The 25294-nt window shown below is 38.6% G+C and overlaps 1 protein-coding gene across 3 annotated transcripts in view; it reads left to right on the forward strand.

Moving 5' to 3' along the window:
• Nucleotides 1-25294, forward strand: part of stk11 (serine/threonine kinase 11) — a 115410-nt gene that overhangs the window by 64941 nt on the left and 25175 nt on the right. Inside the window, exon 9 of one of the 3 annotated variants that reach the window (XM_067968342.1) lies at nt 12843-13078. The exons of 1 other annotated variant lie outside the window; for it this stretch is intronic. In XM_067968342.1, the coding sequence (XP_067824443.1) occupies nt 12843-13057 (215 nt within the window). In that variant the 3' untranslated portion in view covers nt 13058-13078. Of the gene's footprint in view, nt 1-12842; nt 16526-25294 lie in introns of those variants that run through there. One more of the 3 variants, XM_067968343.1, reaches the window with a different exon arrangement.

The following is a 25294-nucleotide window of genomic DNA, read 5'->3' on the forward strand; positions in this document are numbered from 1 at the left end:
CACAAAATAAGTTTCTATTTGCCAATGTACATTACATCTAACAACTTGTAAAATAACTTCTGAGACTTGAGCCCCTGAATCTGTACTTGTAGCAGCATGCTTTTCTCTTGTTTAAGACAAGCAGCTCGATAGTTATTTTTCTCCATTTTGTGAAGTGAGTATCATATCTACATTTATCCTGAAGATGTTTCCCAGAGCATAACATACATTTTTATAGCCTAATGCAAACAAGGTACATAGCCAGGTTCATTTTAAATAATATTCCAGTGTGATTGTTAACATAATATAGTATCAGTTCATGCTTGCTATGCTGTGAAAGCTATTACCTGAACCAGGTTTTAATAAACTTATGAATTTTACACTATCCACTTAATTTTACTTGCAAATACATTTTTTTACCAAGTGAACCATGTTCCACTGTTGTGGAGGCATCCAGGTTGTAATATTTTTTGAACTTCTAGGGACAATGTTGCTTGACCTTCATAAGAACACAAGTAAACCTGTGCTCTTTAGTATCAGGGGCATAGCCACAGGTGGGCCATGCCCATCCAATCAGCACCCAGCTCTGGCGCATAGTGTAGATTCCCCTACGTTAGCAGTCAGATATGAGCAGTGTAGCAAAGTCTAGCCTTAAAGCATGCTCTTCGAAGGAAATCAGCCACTAGAAAAGGCAATTGGAATAACACAAGCAGATGTGGGGTGAATCTCTAAATCTACCGTCCTGTGTATGTCTCTTTAAAATGTTCCAACATTGTGTCCGTTGGGGTGATTGGGAGAGAGCAGTATTTAAAGTGACGACTTGAATAATTTGTGCAATATAATATAAATGATTTGCTGTGACACGAGACCTTTGGCCTGTTGACCATAAGTTGGAGCCCATCCAAATTTTCATTCCTTGCTTACCTCATTGTATAGTATAATAATGCTATAAAACCGTCTGAAGAAACTTGACTGTTTTGTGTTTTCAAGGAACGTTCTGTGGAAAGATTTTAAATATAGCTGTGAAGTACAAGTTAGCGATAGTGATTTCTTTCTTCACAGAATGCATCGCTTTAAGGAAAAAGTGATTTTTTTTTTCCCCCCACCCCCCCCCCACTTCAAAAATGTACAATGTTACAAACTATTTTTGCACAATGCACTAAGGGGCTCCGAGTGCTTGGCAGGAACTCCGTTTTGAGTAAATTTATATTAACATTTTTGAAGAATAGGATAAAGATCTTAAACCACTGCTGGAATGTTTATATTGCTCCTTAATTTCTGAATTGATCATTTCTGTATCTGTTGGATTGTTTTAGCATGGTATAAAAATATTAAGTTATTAAATATAAATACTAAATCTATCAATCATCATACTATTTGTCTTTGTAATAAACTATAAACATAATTGTAAAAATAGAAAGCAATGTTTCAGTAATTGTTTAAAGTTCTCACCAGTGCCATGTCAGTAAGCTCAGCCAGAAAGCAAGTAAAATTTCCATAGCTTAGGTCTCCTCTCAACAGCAAACGAGAGAGCTCATTTTTGTTGTTCATCCTTATAATTTTAATGTGGCAGAAAACTTGAGATCATTGACATTTTATCAGGCTATCAAAGCAAAACTCACTTTCATCTAGACCCTATAGCATTATTCAAAGAAGAACAAGAAGTTCTCTTGGTGTCGTGTCCAACATTCCTCTCTCAATCTACATCACCAAAAGCAGATTAACCTGACATTTATCTAATTGATTTTGTGAGGTCTTGCGAGGTGCAAAATGGCTGTCAAGTTTCCTGCTCGTCGCACTTCAAAGGACTTCATGGCATGTGTAGATCTGAGAGATGTTTAAGGCACTGTATAAATGTATTTTCTTTACATCTGAGCTAAATGCAGTGAAATAACAAGCGTCAATCCTGATTTGATGCCTATCTTTAATATAACCGTAAATCTTGGACGTTAAGGGAGTAAACCTCAGTGTCTTTTTGAGCTGAGAATGGTGCACCTGACAGTGGAAGATTGGAACCAAGTTGACCCTCTGTGGCAGACTTGGTAATCTGATACAGGAACCAAACTGGTTTCGTACCCCAGAGCACTGTTGATTTAATAGCCAGCCTGGCTCATTTATGGGACCTGGATGGCTGGCATTCTTCCTATGCGGCGCCACAAAACAACAACTTGCACTTATATGCGCTTTTAACGTAGTAAAATGTCCCAAGGTGCTTGCAATCCAGTCCCCTGTTAAGCTGCATGGTTTTAGCAAGTGAAATTCCCGCAGGACTCCTGTGCACATTTGGGGCATTCCCATACTCTGGACTCGGGTAAGTGTCTGCACTCCCCGTCGGATAAACAGAAATTCTACCTGTGTGAATTTCTTAGTAGCTTGATTGAGTCCCAGCAATGAAAATGACTTTCCATGCAAGTCAAAATGAAAAGAGAGAAATCTCCTTTTCCATTTGGCTTTTTAGGTGACTATGGGTCCGCTGTTATTTGTTATTTATATTAATGATTTGGATGAGAATTTAGGAGGCATGGTTAGTAAGCTTGCAGATGACACCAAGATTGGTGGCATTGTGGACAGTGAAGAAGGTTATCTAGGATTGCAACGGGATCTTGATAAATTGGGCCAGTGAGCCGTTGAATGGCAGATGGAGTTTAATTTAGATAAATGTGAGGTGATGCATTTTGGTAGATCGAATCGGGCCAGGACCTACTCCGTTAATGGTAGGGCGTTGGGGAGAGTTATAGAACAAAGAGATCTAGGAGTACAGGTTCATAGCTCCTTGAAAGTGGAGTCACAGGTGAATAGGGTGGTGAAGAAGGCATTCAGCATGCTTGGTTTCATTGGTCAGAACATTGAATACAGGAGTTGGGATGTCTTATTGAAGTTGTACAAGACATTAGTAAGGCCACACTTGGAATACTGTGTACAGTTCTGGTCACCCTATTTATAGAAAGGATATTATTAAACTAGAAAGAGTGCAGAAAAGATTTACTAGGATGCTACCGGGACTTGATGGTTTGACTTATAGGGAGAGGTTGGATAGACTGAGACTTTTTTCCCTGGAGAGTAGGAGGTTTAGGGGTGATCTTATAGAAGTCTATAAAATAATGAGGGGCATAGATAAGGTAGATAGTCAAAATCTTTTCCCAAAGGTAGGGGAGTCTATAATGAGGGGGCATAGATTTAAGGTGAGAGGGGAGAGATACAAAAGGGTCCAGAGGGGCAATTTTTTCACTCAAAGGGTGGTGAGTGTCTGGAACGAGCTGCCAGAGGCAGTAGTGGAGGCGGGTACAATTTTGTCTTTTAAAAAGCATTTGGACAGTTACATGGGTAAGATGGGTATAGAGGGATATGGGCCAAGTGCAGGCAATTGGGACTAGCTTAGTGGTATAAACTGGGCGACATGGACATGTTGGGCCGAAGGGCCTGTTTCCATGTTGTAAACTTCTATGATTCTATGCTGTGGCATCAGTTTCCCAAAAGAAAGAACCTGCTGCTCTACGGTTTCATTTGCACCCTGATTTCCTGCTTCCATTCCCATTGTTTTTTTTCCTGCCCTTTTCTCCTCTTCTGAAGATGATCACTCTTGCACAAAACCCATTGACTTGTGAAAACACCAAGAGGTGTGTATCTCCTTCCCTGCAAGCCCACCACAGATCTTTTTTCAGTTCTGGAGTTTTAGGTGTTGATCAGGAGATATTAATTACTCTAAAATTCAGTACCAACTGGCACTGGATTTTCAAATCGGTATTGCTTCCCTTCAGCACTAGGATTGAAAAGAATATGCAATGCTGTGCTTCTTTGAAACTGTTTGGTGATTGAGCCTGTAGCTAATATAAGCTGAATTAATTAGTGACAAGTTTGAGATCCAACCTAGTGTGCAAAATTTGTGGCAGTGGCATCTGGAGACATTTCATCTTGCATTTTGTGCTTGGACACAATAGTAATATAATTTTATGATTTTCACTGCTTATAGGTGTTCAAGAAAAATATGTATTCATAAAAGCAGAACACACTCAGCATGTTAAGTAATTTCCAATAAATATTTGCATGAAATGATGGGTATATATTCTGTTTTTGCTTCATTTCTAATAATGAGTTGATAATGAGTGAGTCAGTTGCAGGGGTGAAAGTTACAATTTTATCACCCAGTTTTTATCCAGTATCTTAGCTTTGAAAGACCTTCACCTTGAATTCTAATGGAGGAGGATTGGGGGGTGGTGGGGGGGAGGAAAAGAATAAATATTCCTCGCTGTAAAGCCAAGCAGGGCTAAAATATTTATCATTGAGTGGCTATGCACAATTAAGGAAGACTGAAATCAGGAAGCACTTTTTCACACAAAGGGTAGTGGAAATCTGGAACTCACTGCCCCAAAAGGCTGTGGATGCTCGGTCAATTGAAATGTTCAAAACTGAGACCGATAGCTTTTTCTTAGGTAAGGGTATCGAAAGATATGGATCAAAGGCGAGTAAATGGAGCTGAGTTACAAATCAGCCATGATCTGATTGAATGGTGGAGGAGGCTGGAGTGACTGAATAGCCTCCTATGAAGTATTAAATAATGTAAGGTAAAAATCCCTTTTGATGCAGGCATTCCAGTGATTTTTGCTGTTGGACTGGCTGCCTGCTTTGTCCATGGCACGGGGGAATAAATTAATTCAAAGAATGAGGAATACGGCAACTGAAGATATATAATCTAACCATATTGGTATGAGTTTATTCACAATCTGTGCCTGAATGTACTTTCTTTCACTGCACTAAGAGAAACATGAGCAAAGTTCTGAGCAAACCTGCTGCATGTAGGTCTTCAGTTAGCAGTGACATTTGTTTGTACCTATGGTTATGTTTTGTTTGCAGCCTTTTATTAAAATTTTTATTAGCCCTGCTTTCTTTTCTAGATAAGATATAATTAATCAGCTAGTACACCTAGATGGAGATAATTTCTCCTTAGACACTAAATATTCTGTTTTGAAGATATGATGCTGAAACATCAAGTATGCACTTTATCGAATATTTTATTGCTGTTGTGCATCATTAGTAAAAATTGAACTGTTCATTTCTAAATAGAGGGCGTATATTCATGCCATCTTGGGCTGCGTGAAGTTTAAGCTATAATTAAGTAGATAGTTTTAAGTACTAATTATGACTCTTGTGACTTATGTGGGCAATAAAAACATTAACTACTATTTTGTTGATTTTAGTATTAGCTACATACTCAATTACCTTAAATGCATGGCTTTCTTTGCCAAAGAAAACAAAGCAATGCAAAGTTTCCTTTCTTGCTAGCTGTTGGTGTCAGTTCTGCAGTTCTACTGTAGTTGCAGCTATTTTATTATCCTAGCTTTTGTCACAGTGTAATTCACCCATGATGGCTAGTTTCATTGGTTGATAATTACTATTGAGTTATTTTAAAATGTCATAGTTAATAATGTATTTAATTGAAATCCCTACAAGCTGCAAATTTACATTAATTCTTTCATTGAGACTCTTTGCAAGGAGGGTTCTTCCATTTGCAACTAGGAATTTCTGTTATCCTTTGGAAGGAAATCATCTAGGTACACTGTCCTATTTAAAAAAAAATCATGCCATGCATAGTCAGTTAATCTCTTTCCCACCTCCACTCCATTGTACATAAAACTTTATTCTTAGCCACACATTTAATTTTGTTTTCCTGTCGTTAATTAGGCGTTCTCTTACCATTAGATTATCAGTGACCATAACATGATTGAATTCGATATTAGGTTTGAGAGGGAGCAGGGTGAGTCACAAACCAAGGTTTTATATTTAGGTAAGGCTGACTTTGAAGGGATGAGACAGAAAATGACCATAGTAAACTGGACGGAATTGTTAATGGTTGCAGATGAACAGTGGGAGGTGTTCAAAGAAGTTTTTGGTACATATCCCTAAAGAGCAAGAGCTCTACGTATGTAATTAATCAACCTTGGTCAACAAAAGACCAGGAGAACTTTTTTAGCCAGTAGTGACAAGCCCAACAAGAGGGGATGCAATTCAATTCTAGATTTAGTCCTGGGAAATGAAGATGGCAAGTGGGTGAAGTGACAGTGGGTGACCATTTTGGGGATAGTGACCACAATTCAGTTAATTTTAGCATTATTATGGAAAAGGACAGAGTTAAATCAGGAGTAAATGTTTTAAATTGGAGGAAGGCAAATTTTACAGAACTAAGAGGTGATTTGGCAGAAGTGGACTGGACACAACTACTTGAGGAGAAATCAGTGGCAGGCCAGTGGGAGGCACTAAAAAGTGAAATTCTACAGGTACAATGCAGACATGTCCCCTCAAAGAAAAAGGGTGGCACTGCCAAATTTAGAGTCCCCGGTTGTCTAGAAGTATACGGGCAAGATAAAGCAGAAAAAGAAAGCTTATGACTGTCACAGAAAACTAAATACTGCAGAAAGCCTAGAGGAGTATAGAAAGTACAGGGGTGATGTAAAAAAGGAAATAAGGAAAGCAAAGAGAGGGCATGAGAAAAATATTAGCTCGTAAGATTAAAGAAAACCCAAAGTTGTTTTGTCAGGACATTGAGAACAAGAGGATAGCTAAAGAAAAGGTGGGACCCATCAGGGATGATAAGGGTAACTCGTGTGTAGAAGCAGAGGATGTGGGTAGAGTTTTAAATTAATATTTTGTCTCCGTATTCACAAAGGAAAGGGATGATCCGGACGTAGTAGTTAAAGAGGAGAGGTGTGAAATATTGGATAAGGTAAACATAACAAGAGAGGAAGTACTAGAGGGACTGGAATCCTTGAAAGTTGATAAGTCACCAGGGCCGGATGGATTGTTTCCTAGGCTATTGAAGGAAGCCAGGGAGGAAATAGCAAATGCTCAGAGGATCATTTTCCAATCCTCACCAGATACAGGGGAGGTACCAGAGGACTGGAAGGCTGCAAACTGAGTACTATTGTTTAAAAAGGGTACAAGGGAAAGGCCAAACAATTATAGGCCGTTCATTCTTACCTCGGTGGTGGGCAAACTATTAGAATCAATACTGAGATAGGATAAACTGTCACTTAGAAAGGCATTGTTTAATCAGGGATAGTCAGCATGGATTTGTTCAGGGAAGGTCATGCCTTACAAATCTGATTGAATTCTTTGAGGAAGTGACAAGGAGGATTGATGAAGGTAGTGCAGTGGATGTTGTCTACATGGATTTTAGTAAGGCATTTGACAAGGTCCCACATGGCAGACTGGTCAGAAAGGTAAAAGCCCATCGGATCGGTCAATGCCCTGTGGGTGGCGGAGAGGGCCCAGGGGCTGTGTGGCCGGGTCCTGCTCCGACTTCTTGTGTTCTTTAGATTTGTGGTTGGGATCAGATCAGCCATGATCTTATTGAATGGCGGAGCAGGCTCGAGGGGCCGATTGGCCTACTCCTGCTCCAATTTCTTATGTTCTTATGTTCTTATACAGGGAAATGTGGCGAATTGGATCCAAAATTGGCTCAGTAACAGGAAACAAAGGGTAAAAGTCAATGGATGTCTTTGCGAATGGAAATCCGTTTCCAGTGGCGTGCCACAGGGATCAGTGTTGGGTCCCTTGCTGTTTGTGGTATATATTAATGATTTGGACTTGTACGTAGGGGGCATGATTGGCAAATTTGCAGATGACACAAAAATTGGCCATGTAGTTGCTAGTGAAGAGGATAGCTGTAGACTCCAAAAAGATATCAATGGATTGATGGAGTGGGTAGAAAAGTGGCACATGGAGTTCAACCCGGAGAAGTGTGAAGTAATGCACTTAGGGAGGGCAAACAGTAAAAGGGAATACGCAGTAAACGGGAATATATTGAGGGGTAGAGGATGTGAGAGACCTTGGAGTGCATGTGCACAGATCCCTGAAGGTAGCAGTACAGGTAGATAAGATTGTGAAGAAGGCATACGGAATGCTCTCTTATTAGCGGAGGTATAGAATACAAAAGCAGGGATGTAATGATGGAACTGTATAAAACGCTGGTAAGGCCACAGCTGTGTATTGTGCGCAGTTCTGGTCACCACATTACAGGAAGGACGTAATTGCTCTGGAGAGAGTGCAGAGAAGATTTACAAGAACATTGCCAGGGCTTGAAAATTGCAGCTACGAGGAGGGATTGGATAGACTGGGGTTGTTTTCCTCGGAGCAGAGGAGGCTGAGGGGAAACTTGATTGAGGTGTACAAAATGATGAAGGACCCAGAGTGGACAGGGAGTATCTGTTTCCTCTAGCGGAGAGTTCAAGAACTGGAGGACATAGATTTAAGCTGATTGGCGGAAGGATTAGAGGGGACATGAGGAAAAACTTTTTTACCCAGAGGGTGGTGGGTGTATGGAATTCGCTGCCCGAATTGGTGGTAGAGGCAAGGACCCTCAACTCTTTTAATAAGTTCCTGGACCTGCACCTAAAATGCTGTAAGCTGCAGGGCTATAGACCGGGTGCTGGAAGGTGGGATTAGAATGGGCACCTGGTTCTTCTTCAAGCCGGCGTGGACACGATGGGCCGAATGGCTCTTTTCTATGGTTCTAAAAGAGGTGAGGGAAAGTATAAAATTAAAAGAGCGAGCTTACACACATGCAAAGAATAGTGGAGATCCCGTGGACTAGGAGAGATATAAAGATCAGTGAAGGGGTACAAAGAAAGTAGTAAGAGTTGCAAAAAGAGAATATGAGAAAAAACTCTGATCTATATTTTGGATATAGAAATGTCAGTTATTGAGTGGGGGGGAATGGTGGATGAAATTTTTTCAGAAAGCATTGAGTGATTCAATTGGCTGATCATCAAGTGTGATAGCCAAATGTTTATATAGGGTTTTCCCATTATAAAATGTTTGCATAGGCAGATTCCATTGCAAATGATAACATAAGAAATGTTGCAGAAAGTAACGCTTGTGGACTAGAAGTGTTACCATACATAGGGTTTTTAATGTATAGATTTATTCAACATGAAAAATAATTTTCAGAAGAATGCTAGCCATCTTTTCACGTATGCATTGACGGTAAAGGGCTGACATTAGCAGTGAACAAGGTAATGGCAGTTCTATTTGACATCATAGGAGATAGTAAACCATAGGTTGTTAGCTCCATGTATAGTTCATCATCTGCTATCAAAGGTAAGAGATGGTAGCTACTGAATAAACTTGTGAAATTCATTAAGAAATTTGTTTTTGAAGAAAAGAAAAGCAAGATTTTCATTGCCCTATGGAAGTACATATAGGAAATCCAGTCTTAATGATTCAAACATTGTACTATGAGAGAAATGAAGATTGTGCCCTGAAGACATGCAATCTGAAGGAAGTTGATGAATATAAAGTGGAATAATCAGAGAATGGATAGGTTGGATGATGAATGGAGGAAGTTACTGATGTGGAGAAGGAGCAAAACCTTATTGAACCCTTGAGTTGATTGAAAAATAGTTAAGAGGGTAAATTATTAACCATGCAGATTAAGAAATTTGAGATGAAGCTGGATGGCTTGAACATAGCTATGCAGTTTCCTTATACATAGGAACAACGGGGCTCATTACATTTTCAATCTATACTTTCAAAAAGACTCACATTAGCAAAATTACAATGTATACCTTTTTTTAAAAAAATGAATTAAAATTTAGTTGAGATGCTACTTGATAATTTTGTAATATTTCTATTAGATGCCAGCAGTTTTCAAAAGTCCGGTCCAGAAGCCAGAACCAAGTTTTTTGCTGTGGTACTGTCATTAGCTATCACAGTGCGCATTCATGTATTTTAAAAAAACATAGCGTAGCAAGATCTTTTGGTTGAAGCAATAATAAATATAGACAAACTAAAGGATGCAGATAAGGGCAAAGCCAATAATTTGCTATATCTTGACTACAGCATTTAAAAAAAAACTTGTATGGGTTTTCTCACAGTAAATTCAACATTATTATTATTTTGAAGATTGCAGTAGTTATTAAATTTCAGGCCTAGGATATAGCTATTTTCCCAACAAAGGCCCTCTATATGGCATTGCATGGCCAAAAGGTCATTGATACTGGAAATGATCTATTAATCATTATACAATTTGAACACTGTTTATGCACCATAAATACTTCATGGGTGTTTAGCGGCTCCCAACTAGGGCTATAATATCTTGCAGTATAAATTATCTCTTCACCATTGTGTGGACAATATGGAATTTTATATGCAGTCTCAGCACTTAAAACTAATTACAGTAGTGTTCATTAAGTTTTCTATAATTCAAATTGAATTTGAACAAGGAAATTAATTATTTTAGTTACTATTTGCTGATGATTTTCAGGTGATTTTGTGCTGCATTGAAATACTTGGGGTAAGTGGGGTGTGGGAAATAATGAAGCTTAGTGTTGTTCAGTAGCTCATTTTTAAGAGTGCTGTTAAGTTCAGTAATTTTCTAGTCCCATATGGTATTGCACCAATTACTGATTTGGGAAAAAAGCAAGTAACTTGCTGGGAGAGCAGCTTAGTGACTAAAAAATGTGTCATCACAAACTCCAGTGGTTTTGCTTTTGATGAACTAACAACATTCGCCCATGTGCATATTAGGATTTGCACTTCATTTCCCTGAAGTAAATATTAAAATTGCATTTTTCACCAGAAAAAATGAGTCATACTTTTTTTTAAAAGACAGTTGAAGGTTATCATCAGTATGGGAAGGTTGTAGCCTACTGAAATCACTAGTCACTTTCTGCAGTAGCTTTCATTGATTAATTAAAATATGTATGCCTTGAATATTACTGTTGTGTATTTGTTTCTGGCCAAAATAAAAGCCCCAATTTTAACCTGGAGTGGGATTCGGCTGGGTGGGGGAGGGAGGGTGGCGGATAAGTGCCACCCCTTCCCCATTGAAACGGGTGGGAAATGGCAGCAGGAGGCCAGCAGCAAAGGGATCCTCGCAGCCCTCTGGTAAGTCGCGAGGAGAGGGTTCTGAAAGGGTCTCGTGAAAGGTACAAGAAAAGATTTTAACAAAAACTTACCATAAATGGCCTCCTCTTCTCCTGGATCCTCTTCCTGCTATTTTCACCTGGCGGTAAAGCCACAATGGTTTTCATGCTCAGGCCAGTGTTAAAATTGCAGTCGGGGCCCAATTACATAATCAGACCCCCATCTGCATATTTAAAGAAGGACCCCGCTGGCTTCAGGTAGGTGCCCTTGCCGCCTGCGCAGAGCAGGTTAAAATTGAAGACAACAAAATTGGTTCCATGCGGGACATCAGCTGGTAAGTCACCCAGTCGATTTTAACTGCCCACCCGCTCAGTTTATTCCAGGTGGGGAGGGTTAAAATTGCCTGTAATGTGATTAATGATGACAACTATCCTGAACTACTGAAAAACAAATCACGCGCATTTATCATCACAAAGCTGGTCTTCACATATGCTGTGACAAGTACAAAGATTTCTGTTTTTTTTAATGCAACCTTAGATAAGATAAATACAATTTAAAGATGGTTTCTGCTAGCTGTATCTTTGTCTGTTATGTTGTGGCCAAAATACGAAACTGACCAGATCCATCCATATATTTGAGAACCACTTAGCTTGATTGTTAGTTCTGGTGCCTGCCTTTAAAATTAATTAGGTGGAAGAATGGTTGCTGACGCGGGCAGTTTCTTCAAAATGTTAACCATGTAAATAGACTGTGTGTGAATAACCCATGGGAGCAGCATCACTACAAGGAGTGCAGCGGTTTAAGAAGGCCCATTGCCTTCTCAGGGCCACTAGGGATGGTAAAAATTGGTGTGGCCTTCCCAAAATCCACATCCTGAGAGCAAATAAAAATAAAAAATTCTGTGCATTATTGCAATCCATTGTGCCTTTCATCTTGGTTGGTTGATTGACAGCTCTGTCCCCAGGGCTGTTATACTTTTTTCAATATCTTCAGTTGATTTGTGAAATCGGAACTTCATGAGATTGACTTGGAATCATCTCACCCATATATAACTACAAAAATGTCCTAAATCTAAAAGTCTTGCAGATTATCACGCTGTGTAAGAAATCTGTTTTAGAAAGGGGTATTATTGTGCCTTATGGACTTTAAATGGTAGATTTTCCATTTGTGGCCTGGGTGTAAAATTGGCATTCTGGATTAGCTGTCTGTTATAGAAACCGCCTGATTTTCATTTCCATTGATTTCAATAGCAATTAATATTATGCAGTTTCTATAACGGGCTGCTGATCTACAATGCCAGTTTTATCACCGGGCCCGAGTTGAAAATCTACTCCTCAGTCTCTTGCCGTGTCTTATAGGTTCTGCATATTATCTTAAGTGTAAATAAATCTGTCTATTAGTTTTAGCTTGATGGCTTGAGTTGACAGTGGGGTGTTTACTTCTTATAAAGACAAATGTGTGAAGGAAAGTAACTTCTCAAAACGTTCTAAGTGAGAATGTGTATTGTTTAACAGTTACTTCATGCAAGTGTACAAATGCTTCTTTAGAAAAGGTCCCTGGCGTTGTTGAGGTGCTGATAACCAGTATAATTGTAAATGTAGTTGGATAATTAACAACTTTAGAGAGACGCACTCTAATTAGAATATACTCCTTTAAACATAGAATTGTCGGATCTCCTTTTTTGTAGATGCACACTTTGATGGCACTTTTTTTTTTAAAAGTGCCTAGGCAGTTGGCAGGTAACTCTAGTATTTTGCCTAGTTCAGTAGGCTTTCAAACGCCCACCCATCTGTGCTGCTTACTAGGATCGTGGATACTTCAAAGAATGGCTTTGTTGTGGTTGGTCCTTTTGAGCTCCTTCAGTCCCAAAATGCTGTGCCTATGGGATGATCCTTTTATTGGTGATTTTTTTTTAATGAGGCAGATATTTTCTGCTCACAGAAAAAAAAAGCCACTTGGAATTGCTTCTCAGTTCTCAAAAAAAAAATCTATTATTTCCACAGGACAGGTGCAGGTGCCTGAAGAAGAAATTGAGCAAAACGGCCAAAACAGGAGCAAAGGCAGCCACAAAACAAAGTGCATGAATGGCACAGAGGCAGGACAGTTTAACAGCAAGGTCAAAAATGAACGGAGGTCAAGCTCTTCTTCCAATCCATCCCGCAAAGCCTCCACCAGTAGCAACAAAATTCGGAAACTCTCTGCATGTAAACAGCAATGACCCATCTGTAAACTCTGTGTGGTATGTACTGGAGCTTCCATTAAATTATATTTGAACTGGACTCTACCTTAAGTGCACACTTTAATGTGACAGTCCAATTGTGTATATGAGTTTGTGAAGGAATAGAGACTTTGCATTGATTCATAGCAATCAGAATAGGGCCCGTCATTAGTCTCTGTGAGATATGACTACAATAGTGAACATGACTTTCTTTACTGTCACTTCATAGTGTGACAGATTGTTTTAAATTATACTTTTCCAGTTCAAACATAATAAAAATTGGGTAAAATTGAACTGTAGTTGAATGGAAACCCAACAACATGAAGTCACCAGATGCCATATTCGTATTGCAATACATAATATTGTGGTATGATGTGATCAAGACATTAAAACTTCCCAAAAATATAGTTGGTCACTCAAATTTCACGCTGGGTGATTATTGTCCTAGAAGCTTTGTTCATTTATTTTGAAAACTTAGCCTCAGTTTTTCTTTTTTTGTATACTTGAAGGTGAATTTATTTTTCTGTAAACAGAAACTTGTGACAGAATGACATTGTTTTTGTTTCAGTTCATTTTTTTAAAAAAGGGCAGCAATCTCATTCATTGGTCACTTAGGGTGAATTTCAGGTAATGAGTATAATTTATATTTTACAATAAATTTTTAGTTACAATTGTATCTCTCCCTGCCCCCTGCCCCTTTTTTGCAATTTCCTGTAGTTTAGGTTTACTTGTACCTTGAGAACTGTGTCCATAAAGAACATCTTTAGTATTAAAAGAGCTGGAATGATTTGTCAAAGCATTTGAGGTTGATGGTCCTTCATAGCAGGTAGCCAGTCTGATGTTGAGGTGCTCTTTAAAGCAAGATTTTAGACATGATGGGATAAATTTTAACTTTCACCATTGGGTTGAAAACTGTCCGTTGAGGATCAGCTGAATTCAATGGAAAGAAAAATTCAGCGGGGTGTATAACTGGAGCCTGATCTGCTACCACCAGTTTTGTGCATGTCGGTGAAAGTTAAAATGTATCCCAATCTCTCATAATAGCGTCAAGTACTCTGAGAATTATTCCTGGCTGTTGCACTTTAAGTCTGCCTCAGCATCAAGTTATCTTTGGGGGAATGAGCTGCAAGCAACTTTTATGTAGTTCAGACAGCACTGGTGCTGCATGCACAGCTGCCAGGAGTAACTATCATTGTGCAAGACGAGACTGACCATATCAGCCATTTCTGCTCCTGAGTACTTTGCCACAAAGCATTGCATTATCCTTTCAGAAATCTGATTAAGTACATTACACATGTGGTTGGTAGATTTGAATGTCTGATTGCATTGGGACTTGAAGCATGTAACTATAGGTTTTTGCAGGGAACTACTCACTGCACTGCCATGTTACATGGCTTTTGTTCTGTGCATTCTAATTTTCCAGCACAGGATTGTAATTTTTAAAAAATGAACCTGTTAAAGGAGCAGTACGCTTTGTTTTTTTTTAAACATTAAATTATTACATGCCCTCCTCCCTCTTATGGGTGTCAGTTTTTTTATAAGTTAATATTGTATGATTATTAAAGCATATCCTCAATCCAGCCTCTGCACTTCCCCAAGGAAGAATGACCATTCTTCCATACTGCAGCTGGGTAGGTATGTGCAGCTGCAGTGTCCTCTTCCCAACCAAATCGACAGTGCTGGTGCTGAGTAAAAAGACTTATGATTTTCCATTTATTGTTTTCATGTATATAGGTGCACTTGGCAGATTGTTAGCAGTAGAATAATAAAAACTAGCTATTCTGCCTCTAACCAACCCTGGCCCAGGACGTGCTGCTCCTTTAAGTTAGCAGATAAGTTTTATTTTTAATTATTACTTTTGTATGTTGAAAAAATGTATAGCAAACCACGGTAGAAAATAGTTGCTGATTGGAAGTTCACAGCTGCTTTGAAAACCATATTTGAAGACTTTAAATTAAATAGAACATATTTGTAAATGAATCCTTTTTGTTTTTGTATGATTTCATACAGAAATGCCATTGTATTTTATTTTTCTTTATATTTATTAACCATAGTGGAACAAGTTGTCTTCACCATTGCATATAATGGGTGTGTTTACATTGTGCTTCCTCAACAGTTGTCACAGTTGTTGATTAGTGTACAAAATAATTAAAACTTTAACTTTTTTTCCCCAACTTTGCTAGTATTTTGCTGTGACAGCAGTAACATGCATGTTACGGTAGCTAAAATCCCAAAAGTATTACTGACTCAAATTTTGTAGAAATATTGGTTAATATTTTAAATCATTGATTTTTCTTATTGCTTATTTTTGTTGTTACCAGTATTGTATTAAATTGAATAAAAAGGTTTGAAAGCACCTTATTGCATTGAAAAGCACCCACTCTTGTAACAGTTTAGAAAGTATGTATTTGTGGTGATCATTCGAAATTTATAAAATATAAATTAATTCTTGCCCTCATCGTCCTACAACAAAATATTGTCCCCTTTACCACATAACCTCCTATAACTTTTTTTTTGTAGTATATAAAAAAGGGTCGTTCATCTCTAGGCTTTTCTGGAAAAAAAACATATGAAGGGTTATTTTATTGATTTGCTAGAGTTTAATATCTGCTCATGGGGACCATCAACGGCTGCATGTCGCATTTGAGGTTTTGTTGTTAGCATCACTTTTTCTTCTATCGACTATCAAATTATTGGCTTACAAAGTAGCACTGCTTGTCAATGCACCCCAGTCTAGAACATCTAAGGGCAGCCTGCTGTTTTCCATAAACATTCCAAAGGACATCTTAAGTTCATCATCCAATAAACATGTCAATGATTTAACACTGGAATGTAAGGAGGAACTCCAGTTTAGCTTTATTCACTAACCTCTTCAAAAATAGCTGAGGTGATGCAGGTGTCCTCAGTGCTACATAAAATTCTGGTTATTGTAAATAAGCTTGAATATTTAGGAATATATTAATTTTGCTAAGGTTCTTGGAGTTTTATGTGGTGCTCGTGTTTTCAAAGAATTTCAATTTTAAAAGTTGTGATTAAATCAAAAAAATATAGTTTACTGTGTGAAAAAAGATGTAACTTGCCGCCATTTGTAGTATAGTTCCAGTCTTATTTTAGGTTTGTTCAAATGTAGGGTTTAAAGGAACTGCCTCAATAAAATGCATATGTATTTGAGATGAGAGTTCTCTATGAAGCACTGAATGCAAATTTCCTGATACCAAAGCTCAAAATTGCATTTGAATTCATAACCCTGAGAATAAACAAGACTCCATAGTGCACAGAGTATTATGGCTGTTGCCTCAAAGGTTAATTTTAGTTTTACAGTTGTCATTTATTGAGTATGAAATCAAAATGTAGGTTTGTTTAGTAATGTGCTTTTAAACTTGCAATAAAGTAAGTTGCAAATGTTTTTTAAACTGTCATTAGTGGTGTATGTAGTACTTTTAATAAACCATATTGAATTGTAGAAACTCCAGCCTCTCTAAATGTGTGGTTATGCTTGTAATTAGTACAAAAGTATGTTTCATTGTTAATTTTCAGTTACAGTTAAATCATTATGCACTGTGCTTTCACTATCTCTAGTAGTTGCATATTCAGTTTTGAAATCCGCTTCACTAGTGCAAAAGCGTATCTATTTTGCTAGGCAACACCTGTCAGCTGAATGTAAATTAGTTAGGGAGGAAACTTGGATCAGCTTATTTTAGCTTGGTGATTACCATGACAAAAACCTCATTTGGTAAAACTGAGTAATGGACTAAATCACATTCTCTGCCCCAGCTGTTACAATGGATAGATGTATAGGTCTCATTAAAATAAATGATATTTCAACCTTTTCCATTATTATTGTACAGAAAGAATATGCTGTGTGTTGCAGGGAATTATTTTACAAAGTAGAAAAGCACAGAATAGCAAGAAAGCTTTTCAAATGGATAACTAACTGGTTGAATAACAGATCACAAAGGATAGCTGTTAAGGGCAGCATCAACTTGAACAAAGGTGACTGGCGTTTACCACAAGGAATGAGTTCTGGGTCCATTGTTCTTGGGAATATGTTAATTATTTGGAGGAATGGAAGGAAACAAAGTTATCCAAATTTGTTGTTAATACCAAGTTGTGATGGATTGTAAATAGGGAACAAGAAACCAGTTGCAGAGGGATCAGGACAGGATGAGAGATTGGGCAAGAAAGTGGGAGATTTCCTTTAATGCAGAAAAATGTGAAGTCATGAAGTTGGAGAAGGGAAGCAAACAGTGGGAGTACAAAAATAAATAGGAAGAGTCAGAAATTGACAGAGAATCTGTGGATTTTGGTGGGAAACACTCAAGCCATCAGCATAATGGGCAGTGCTGGTGAAAAAGATAAATAAAATCCTGTGCTGTATCACTTGAGCTATATATCTTAAGTCCCAGGAAGTACGACCATAAAGGATTTAACTTCCACATCTTGATTATGGAAAGCCATTGAAAGTACCTCTGGTTCAATACCGACAGATGAACTTACTAATACAAAATAATGCAATTTAGCCTGATTTTAGCATTCAGTTTTTCTAGCAGCAAGGATGTCTGCATATTTATCTGTACTTAGAGGGCTGTCCGGTAGGGATATATTCAGCAGAAATAAATGGATCAGCAAATCTTAGTCTGATTGGAGTCCTTGAGATTCATAATGACTCACAAGAAATCCCATTTATACTCAACATGAATCCAACGCAACTTGGGGAAAACCAGGATACAGTAGTGCTGTGGTTGAGTACTGCAATAACAATCCAAATGTCGTGAGTGCAAATCCTACCATTGCAAGTTGAATTCAATAAATCTTGTCATTTGTGGGCTAGGACAAATTACAAGAAAAAAAAATGACCATTTAATGACCATTGGATTGTTTAACAATACTGTGACTAATACCCAGTCAAGCCTATGTGACACTCATCCATACTACATGATTGATTCTTGGTGCTAAAGAAGGCTCACCATCCTGTTCTCTTAGGACAATTAAGTCTACATATTGAGAACGAATAATATATATAAAAAAGGAGGCCATTAACAGACTAAAGAAATGTAACTTCTCCATGAAGTGCCAATATCTGGAGAAGCATCAGACATAAGGTGGTTAAAGACTGTTTCAAATCATGTGAGAACAGGAAAGTCTATGGCATTCAACTTTTTAGCATAGATTCATTTGTATGATTATTCATAGGTCAAAGTTCAGATTTGGATAGATCTAGGGAGTACATGGTGGTGGGAATGAAAAATTGTATGTGAAATTTAAAATGATGGGACCAATCACAGTGAGTGACATAATAAGGAATACAAAATCAGAAGCCTTCTTACTGCTTTAAATGTCACTATATTAGCAGCCTTTGCCAAGGCTAAAGGGGCAGAAGAAGTGGCAGGCAAAAGTAAGCCCACGTTGTAGGCATATGTCTGCAGTATTGGAGCAGTCCAGCACCTCAGCTCTTAGACGGCTGCTGAAGTCAAGGTGGAGCTGCATGAGGTGGTTGAAAGGAGGATTGTCTTCTGTGCTACTCCATGGTTCCATCCCCATAGGCCAATATTGTAACAGGCATGCAAGGAGGTGCAGCCAAATTTGAGGCCACAGGTGACTGTTATTGTCATATAGTAGCTGTAAGAAGCCTTGTAGCAGGTGGCAAAGCTCTGCATCTGCATAATTGCTGACCTGGACCCTGAGCAGATATTTCCCCACAGCCATTGCCATGTGGACGCAACAGTGCCTGTAAATACGGATTTTAGCATATTGGCAGGTGTGCCAATCAGGCTTTGCTGGCTGATGATTATCCTGGCATGCCTTCTATCATGTAGTACCACAGGAAACACAATCATAGAATCATAGAAAGTTCAGGCATAGAAGGAGGCCATTCGGCCCATTGTGTCTGCGCCGGCCGAAAATGAGCCACTCAGCCTAATCCCACTTTCCAGCACTTGGCCAGTAGCCTTGTAGGTTATGGCACTTCAGGTGCATATCCAGGTACTTTTTAAATGTGATTGGGGTTTCTGCCTCTACCACCCTTTCAGGCAGTGAGTTCCAGACCCCCATCACCCTCTGGGTGAAAAAGATTTTCCTCAGCTCCCCTCTAATCCTTCTACCAATCACATTAAATCTATGCCCCCTGGCTGTCCCTCTCTGCTAAGGGAAATAGGTCCTTCCTATCCACTCTATCTATGCCCCTCATAATTTTGTACATCTCAATTAAATCACCCCTCAGTCTCCTCTTTTCCAAAGAAAACAACCCCAGCCTATCCAATCTTTCCTCATAGCTAAAATTCTCCAGTCCTGGCAACATCCTTGTAAATCTCCTCTGTACCCTCTCTAGTGCAATTACATCCTTCCTGTAATGTGGTGACCAGAACTGTACGCTGTACTCAAGCTGTGGCCTAACTAGAGCTTTATACAGTTCTAGCATAACCTCCCTGGTCTTATATTCTGTGCCTCAGCTAATAAAGGAATGTATTCCGTTTGCCTTCTTAACCACCTTATCTACCTGTCCTGCTAGCTTCAGGAATCTGTGGACATGTACTCCAAGGTCCCTCACTTCCTCTACACCTCTCAGTAGCCTCCCATTTATTGTGTACTCCCTTGCCTTGTTTGCCCTCCCCAAATGCATTACCTAACACTTCTCTAGATTGAATTTCATTTGCCACTCTTCTGCCCACTTGACTGGTCCATTGATATCTTCCTGCAGTTTACAGCTTTCCTCCTCACTATCAACCACATGGCCAATTTTTGTATCATCTGCAAACTTCTTAATCATGGCCCCTACATTTAAGTCCAAATCATTAATATATAACCACAAAAAGCAAGGGACCTAGTACTGAACCCTGCGGAAGCCCACTGGAAACAGCCTTCCAGTCACAAAAACACCTGTCGACCATTACCCTGTGCTTCCTGCCACTGAGCCAATTTTGGATCCAACTTGAAACTTTTCCTTGGATCCCATGTGCTTGTACTTTTTTGACTAGTCTTCCATGTGGCACCTTGTCAAAAGCCTTGCTAAAATTCATGTAGACTACATCAAACTCATTGACCCTCAAAAAATTCAATGAAGTTAGTCAGACACAACCTTCCCTTAACAAATCTATGCTGACTGTCCTTGATTACTCTGTGCCTTTCTAAGAGACTGTTTATCCTGTCCCTCAGAATTGATTCCAGTAATTTGCCCACTACTGAGGTTAGATTGACTGGTCTGTGATTACTCTGTCTATCCCTCCCTCCTTTTTTAAACAACAGTACAACCTTAGCTGCCCTCCAGCACCACACCTGTATCCAGGGAGGATTGGACTGTGTACTGTGATTGCTTCTTAAGAACCATCTGCCATAACAACTAATTGAGCATTCTTGTATCTTAGTGATGCCATCGGCGTCTGCTGTCACAATGTTTTTTAGGGAGAGGAATCTCCGCAGTGGTATATCTACCAAAGTGAGGTAATGTTACCTCTGTCTGCAGATGTGGGTGAGCAGGTACCAGCAGGAGGGCTTCCAGTACCTCTTGTGCAGTCTTGCCTGACCTGACTGGTACTCCACGGTAGGACCTCCTTTTTCTCCCAAACACATCAGTTGGGTTGAATCACATTAGGAAACCCACTGATGCCAGTAATGGTCCTAAGGGGATGAAAAATAAATAATTAAGAACAACTGGCACAAAGGCTCATAGCAGCTTAATTGCCAGCAGAAATGGAGAAAAAGCATTTACCTTGGCATTCTTTACTCATTAAAAGAAATGCAGCCTAATCTATCAGTCCCTAGCAACCTTGGATGCCTGGCTTCCTGTAGATTGCATGTACTTAATATGATCTATGGTAAATTGCATGCAAGAAGTACCCACCCCATCTGTATGTTGAAGTGGCCATGAAAGATTCCATGGCACGATTTGCAGGGCAGGGATTTGTCCCAGTGTCCTGGCCAACATTCATCCCTCAACTATCATTGTCAAAACAATTAACCATTTATTTCATTTGCTGTTTGTTGGACATTGCTGTGTGCAAATTGATTGCCGTATTTGCCTATAAAACATTGACTACACTTAAAAAAATAATTCCGTAAGATATCCTGCAGGCATGAAAGGTGCTAGAAAAATGCAAGTTCTTCCTATCCTCCTGTCCAGTAAATTGTACCCTGACATTTTTTGAAGATTGCCTCAACAACTCCGTTAATGGAATATTTTTTTGAAAAGACCGCAGAGTTCAAGAGTGAGTCTGATGGTAGTCATTTACAGTCTATTGGATGTGTACTCTAGAGGGCATAAGGCCTCATAGCATTCACCATAAAGGTCCTGTAGTTGCAGTTGAACAGTCATGTGGCAGTTTGACTTGTTATGAAAATTTTTTCACATCTTGTATCTGCTCTAAACTGTTGTTTCTTGGCTTTCTCCTGACAAAATCTGCAACAGTTAGACATGTGGCAAGTGAAATGACCCCTGAGGCCTGTTCAAAATTCCTTCATAGTTTTCCCCATTAAGGTCAAGTTGCACTCGTATCTAGTTTAGAAGACATGTGCTTCTGAAGTAGGAAATGAGGGAATGGATCAGTTTAGCCTCTTGTGACAGTATGAAGTACTGTCAGGTTAGACATGGCATAGGTTAGATGCATTGCAGTACTCCAGTATACTGCTCTGAAAATGAGCTGTGTTTTCAGAACAATATTGATGCGACCACTGTAACTTGAATCGTCTTTAAAAAAGGAAGGAATTTTGGCAACTGTTAGTAATCATTTCAGTTTGAATTTCAGATTTACAAATACTTGTTTGGTAATTATATCTTACTTGAATTCTGACTTTGTAAAATTTCCTTTCATTCATGATTTTAAGGAATTCCAAGGGCATCCACCCACATTTCTTAGCTTTTTGTAATTTTGGAAAGCATCTGTTCATCTTCAAAATTTGAAAGAAAGCTGTCTTGGAATGATGGCTGTCTACTATCATTGAATAAGATCACTGGTGAAAATTGAATTTTATTAAATTTATATTGTCTCAATTAAATGTTGGATACTAATTACATCAGATATTGGTTCAAACTCTGCCATACCTTCATTGTCAGTTGAATTGAAGCCATCAAACTGGAATAATAAATATGGGGAGGTAGTAATGTTTTTAACACAAAGCATAGCTTCACTTTTAATATGGCTTCCATTCATTTAGCTATTAGAATTAATAGTGGTACGCTGTATGGAATTGAGTGATAAATTGTATTTTCACCTCCTGAATCCTACGTTTGAATCCACACCACATTGACAACATGAAAGTCTCTTGCCTAATTTAATTGAGCTTGAACATTCCCAACCAAGTTATTTGTGGGCCTAAGTCCACCACACAAATTATCCACTGGTTGGGAATGTCACTCAGTAAGGCCCAGAGGAAATGAAAAATATTCACACTGGTGTTGTGAAGTTAAGCATGAAAGCACATTGTTGGGGCAGAATAAAGGGAGATTTACTATACATTGGGTTTTTGATGCAGGCACTGGAAACAAAAAGTGGAAACGTTCTGGTCTTCAGTATTGACTTCTCTCACCTTGATGAGCACAAAAATAAACTTAAGAAATAAATTATAAAATGCTACGATGTTAGGCTGGAATTTTTGTAAAGGTTCTTAATGGGAAACATTGGCTCAATCTCAATGCAGTAACCCCTGGGAAGAACACTTGAGGCTAAACTGCTATTTGGTTCTAATTAAAGTTTTAAAAATATCAGCTGCTTTATGTAAGGATGCTGCATTTTGATAAATGATCATTCTGTTTCTGTGATCTCAATATGCTTCATTTCTTCAAAGCCAATTTTTTTCTTAAATCTCAGTTACTGCTCTTTTTAATCATGGATGGTAATATTTGAGTTGTTATTGACTCATAGAATCTTTATTCAGGCTGCAAATATTTAATAATTAATTTTGAGCTCACCTTACAAGAATAATCACACTAATATTTATGAATAAATAATTACAAATTATCAGAAGCCAAGTATGATTGCTTGAATTATCAATTCCAGTTTTGTTCTAATTACTTAGTGTGTACTTGTCATGTGTACTCAGTATCACATGAGCAAAATAGATTCTTTTTCTATTGAAATTGTTTGCACCTCTTTTTATATACTAAACTACAAGATTAATTCACAGCCAGTTTAGAACAATTATCTGAGTTCCAATATCACATTGCTGCTTTGAAATCACTCTGTCGTACTTCTATATAATTACTTGTAAATTGCCATTGGCCACGGCCAGTTAATGAATGTTTTTTTGGGGATACAATATGGTGACTAAGAGTTGGGAGTGAGAGTTTAGAAATGTTCTCCATGGAGCCATCTAGTGACTAGAACCTGCAGCTACACTGTCACTGTTTTATCAATATTTAATGGAAAATGTTAATGTGGCAATTTACAATAGTAAATGTTGGCAGAAATCAATGGGATGAAAATTCGATGAGTTCTGTAAAGGGCGGGTGATCCGTTCTGCCACATAACTGCCCAGGTGGTGAAGCTCAAAGTTAATTCCTGTGTCTTGCTTCATTTAATGTTACTTCAGTTTTCAAAATTAACACCAGTTGAATCTTGAAGCCAACTTATTATCTCCACCCATGTTTTGTTTACAGAAAAAGTCAAAGCTAATTGCATACATGTGTGAGACAGAGAATCTAATTTCTAACATCCATGAGACAGAGAGAGAGAGAGACACACACAAATCAAATGAAAGGCAGATAGTTTCTTTCCTCATTCCAATTTGAGTTTTTTAAAAGTTGAATTTTGATAGCAAACAAAACCTTGTGAAACAGACTGAAAGGGAGGATAGGAGGTAAACTGATTTAGGGTGAGGTGTCCTCTAGATAACCACCTTTTGGGGGGAGTAAGTGGGATTGGGAAGAGTTTTGGAAGGTTAGTAGTGAGTTGATTGACTGGAGGAGGGGAGGATATAGGGGTGTAGAGGGTAGTTCAAAGGGAAACAAGTATGGGTGGTGATAAGAGTTGAGGGGGTGTTAGGAAGGGGAATAGGTAGGTGACGGAAGCAAGGGGTTGGGGGGAAGCACAAAATATTGCAGCCAAATGCAACCTGCAACTATTGTTGGATCCTTTCCCTGCCATACCACCCAGTACCTCCCACTCAAAAGGAAAGAAGAAAAAGACAGAGAAAGCAAAAATAAGAGTTAAGCGAGAAGCAGAGGAAAAGAGGAGACAGCGAGAGGTAGCAACGTGAAAACATATGCGACAGGTAAGAGGATGACCATATTCTCTGACTTAAGCCACCGGAAATTGACTAGTAAAACATTAATTCTGAAGACAGCTGCCAATTCTACATCCACTCCTAAGCAAATCGTAATTTGGTTATAACCACAGTGTATGGTGTACAATGAATAGAAAACATTCTTCACTACTGTACAGCTAATCGTTGAAGCTGTTAATTGCGTTACTGCAGGGAGCTTATTTTACTATATGGTGAATGCATCATTTGGGATGTCTGCTCTTATAATGGTATTTTATGTTATTTCACATCGATGCATATGTCTTCAGGCCTTCAATTAGAAAAATCCATATGTTTTCAATCTTCCTCTTATTTTCAGCTTCTCTGTCATTTGTGAACATTTTAAATGTGTTGAAACATTTTTACCCATCTGATTTTCAGAAATAAAAGTTCTGAAAACAAAGTTTGGGGGGAAAAGACGTACATGACTTTGTGATGAAATGTATTCCCCCCCCCCCCTTAAAAATATTCACAAATTAGTTGCAGTTGCAAGAGCTCTAATTTGATGTCCTCATTTGAACGGACAATGAAGGTTTGACCAGATCTGAACCCCAGTATCTGACATCATTAGTGTCTAATATTTAATTGAGGCAATATACATTTTAGAATTTAATTTCCAACAAACAACCTTATTCAATGATAGTCAGCCGTCATTTCTGGACACTGTTTGAATTTTGATTGGTGCTTTTCAAAATTAATGGCACCTGTTACTAACACCTACCTGCATCCCTCAAAATGGTGATTTGAATGTGTAATTGCATAAAAACAAGCTGTTGTGGCAGCTATGTCTTGTGAAAAGATCCGACAAAATGTTGCATATGAACTTGATGGGTGCTCAGTGGGTTAACAGCTATATTTCACCTCTGAGCCAGAGTGGGAGAAAGGGCTTCTCTGAGCCACTCACATGACAGTCATTAGATTTTAAGCTAAGTGTAACAAAGCTCCCACCTTTATGGAAATGTGATCCTTGTACATTGTAGAGCAGCAGTAATCAAACAACACATG

This window comes from Heptranchias perlo, chromosome 29 (genome assembly GCF_035084215.1).
Source record: "Heptranchias perlo isolate sHepPer1 chromosome 29, sHepPer1.hap1, whole genome shotgun sequence".
Classification (NCBI taxonomy): Eukaryota; Metazoa; Chordata; class Chondrichthyes; order Hexanchiformes; family Hexanchidae; genus Heptranchias; species Heptranchias perlo.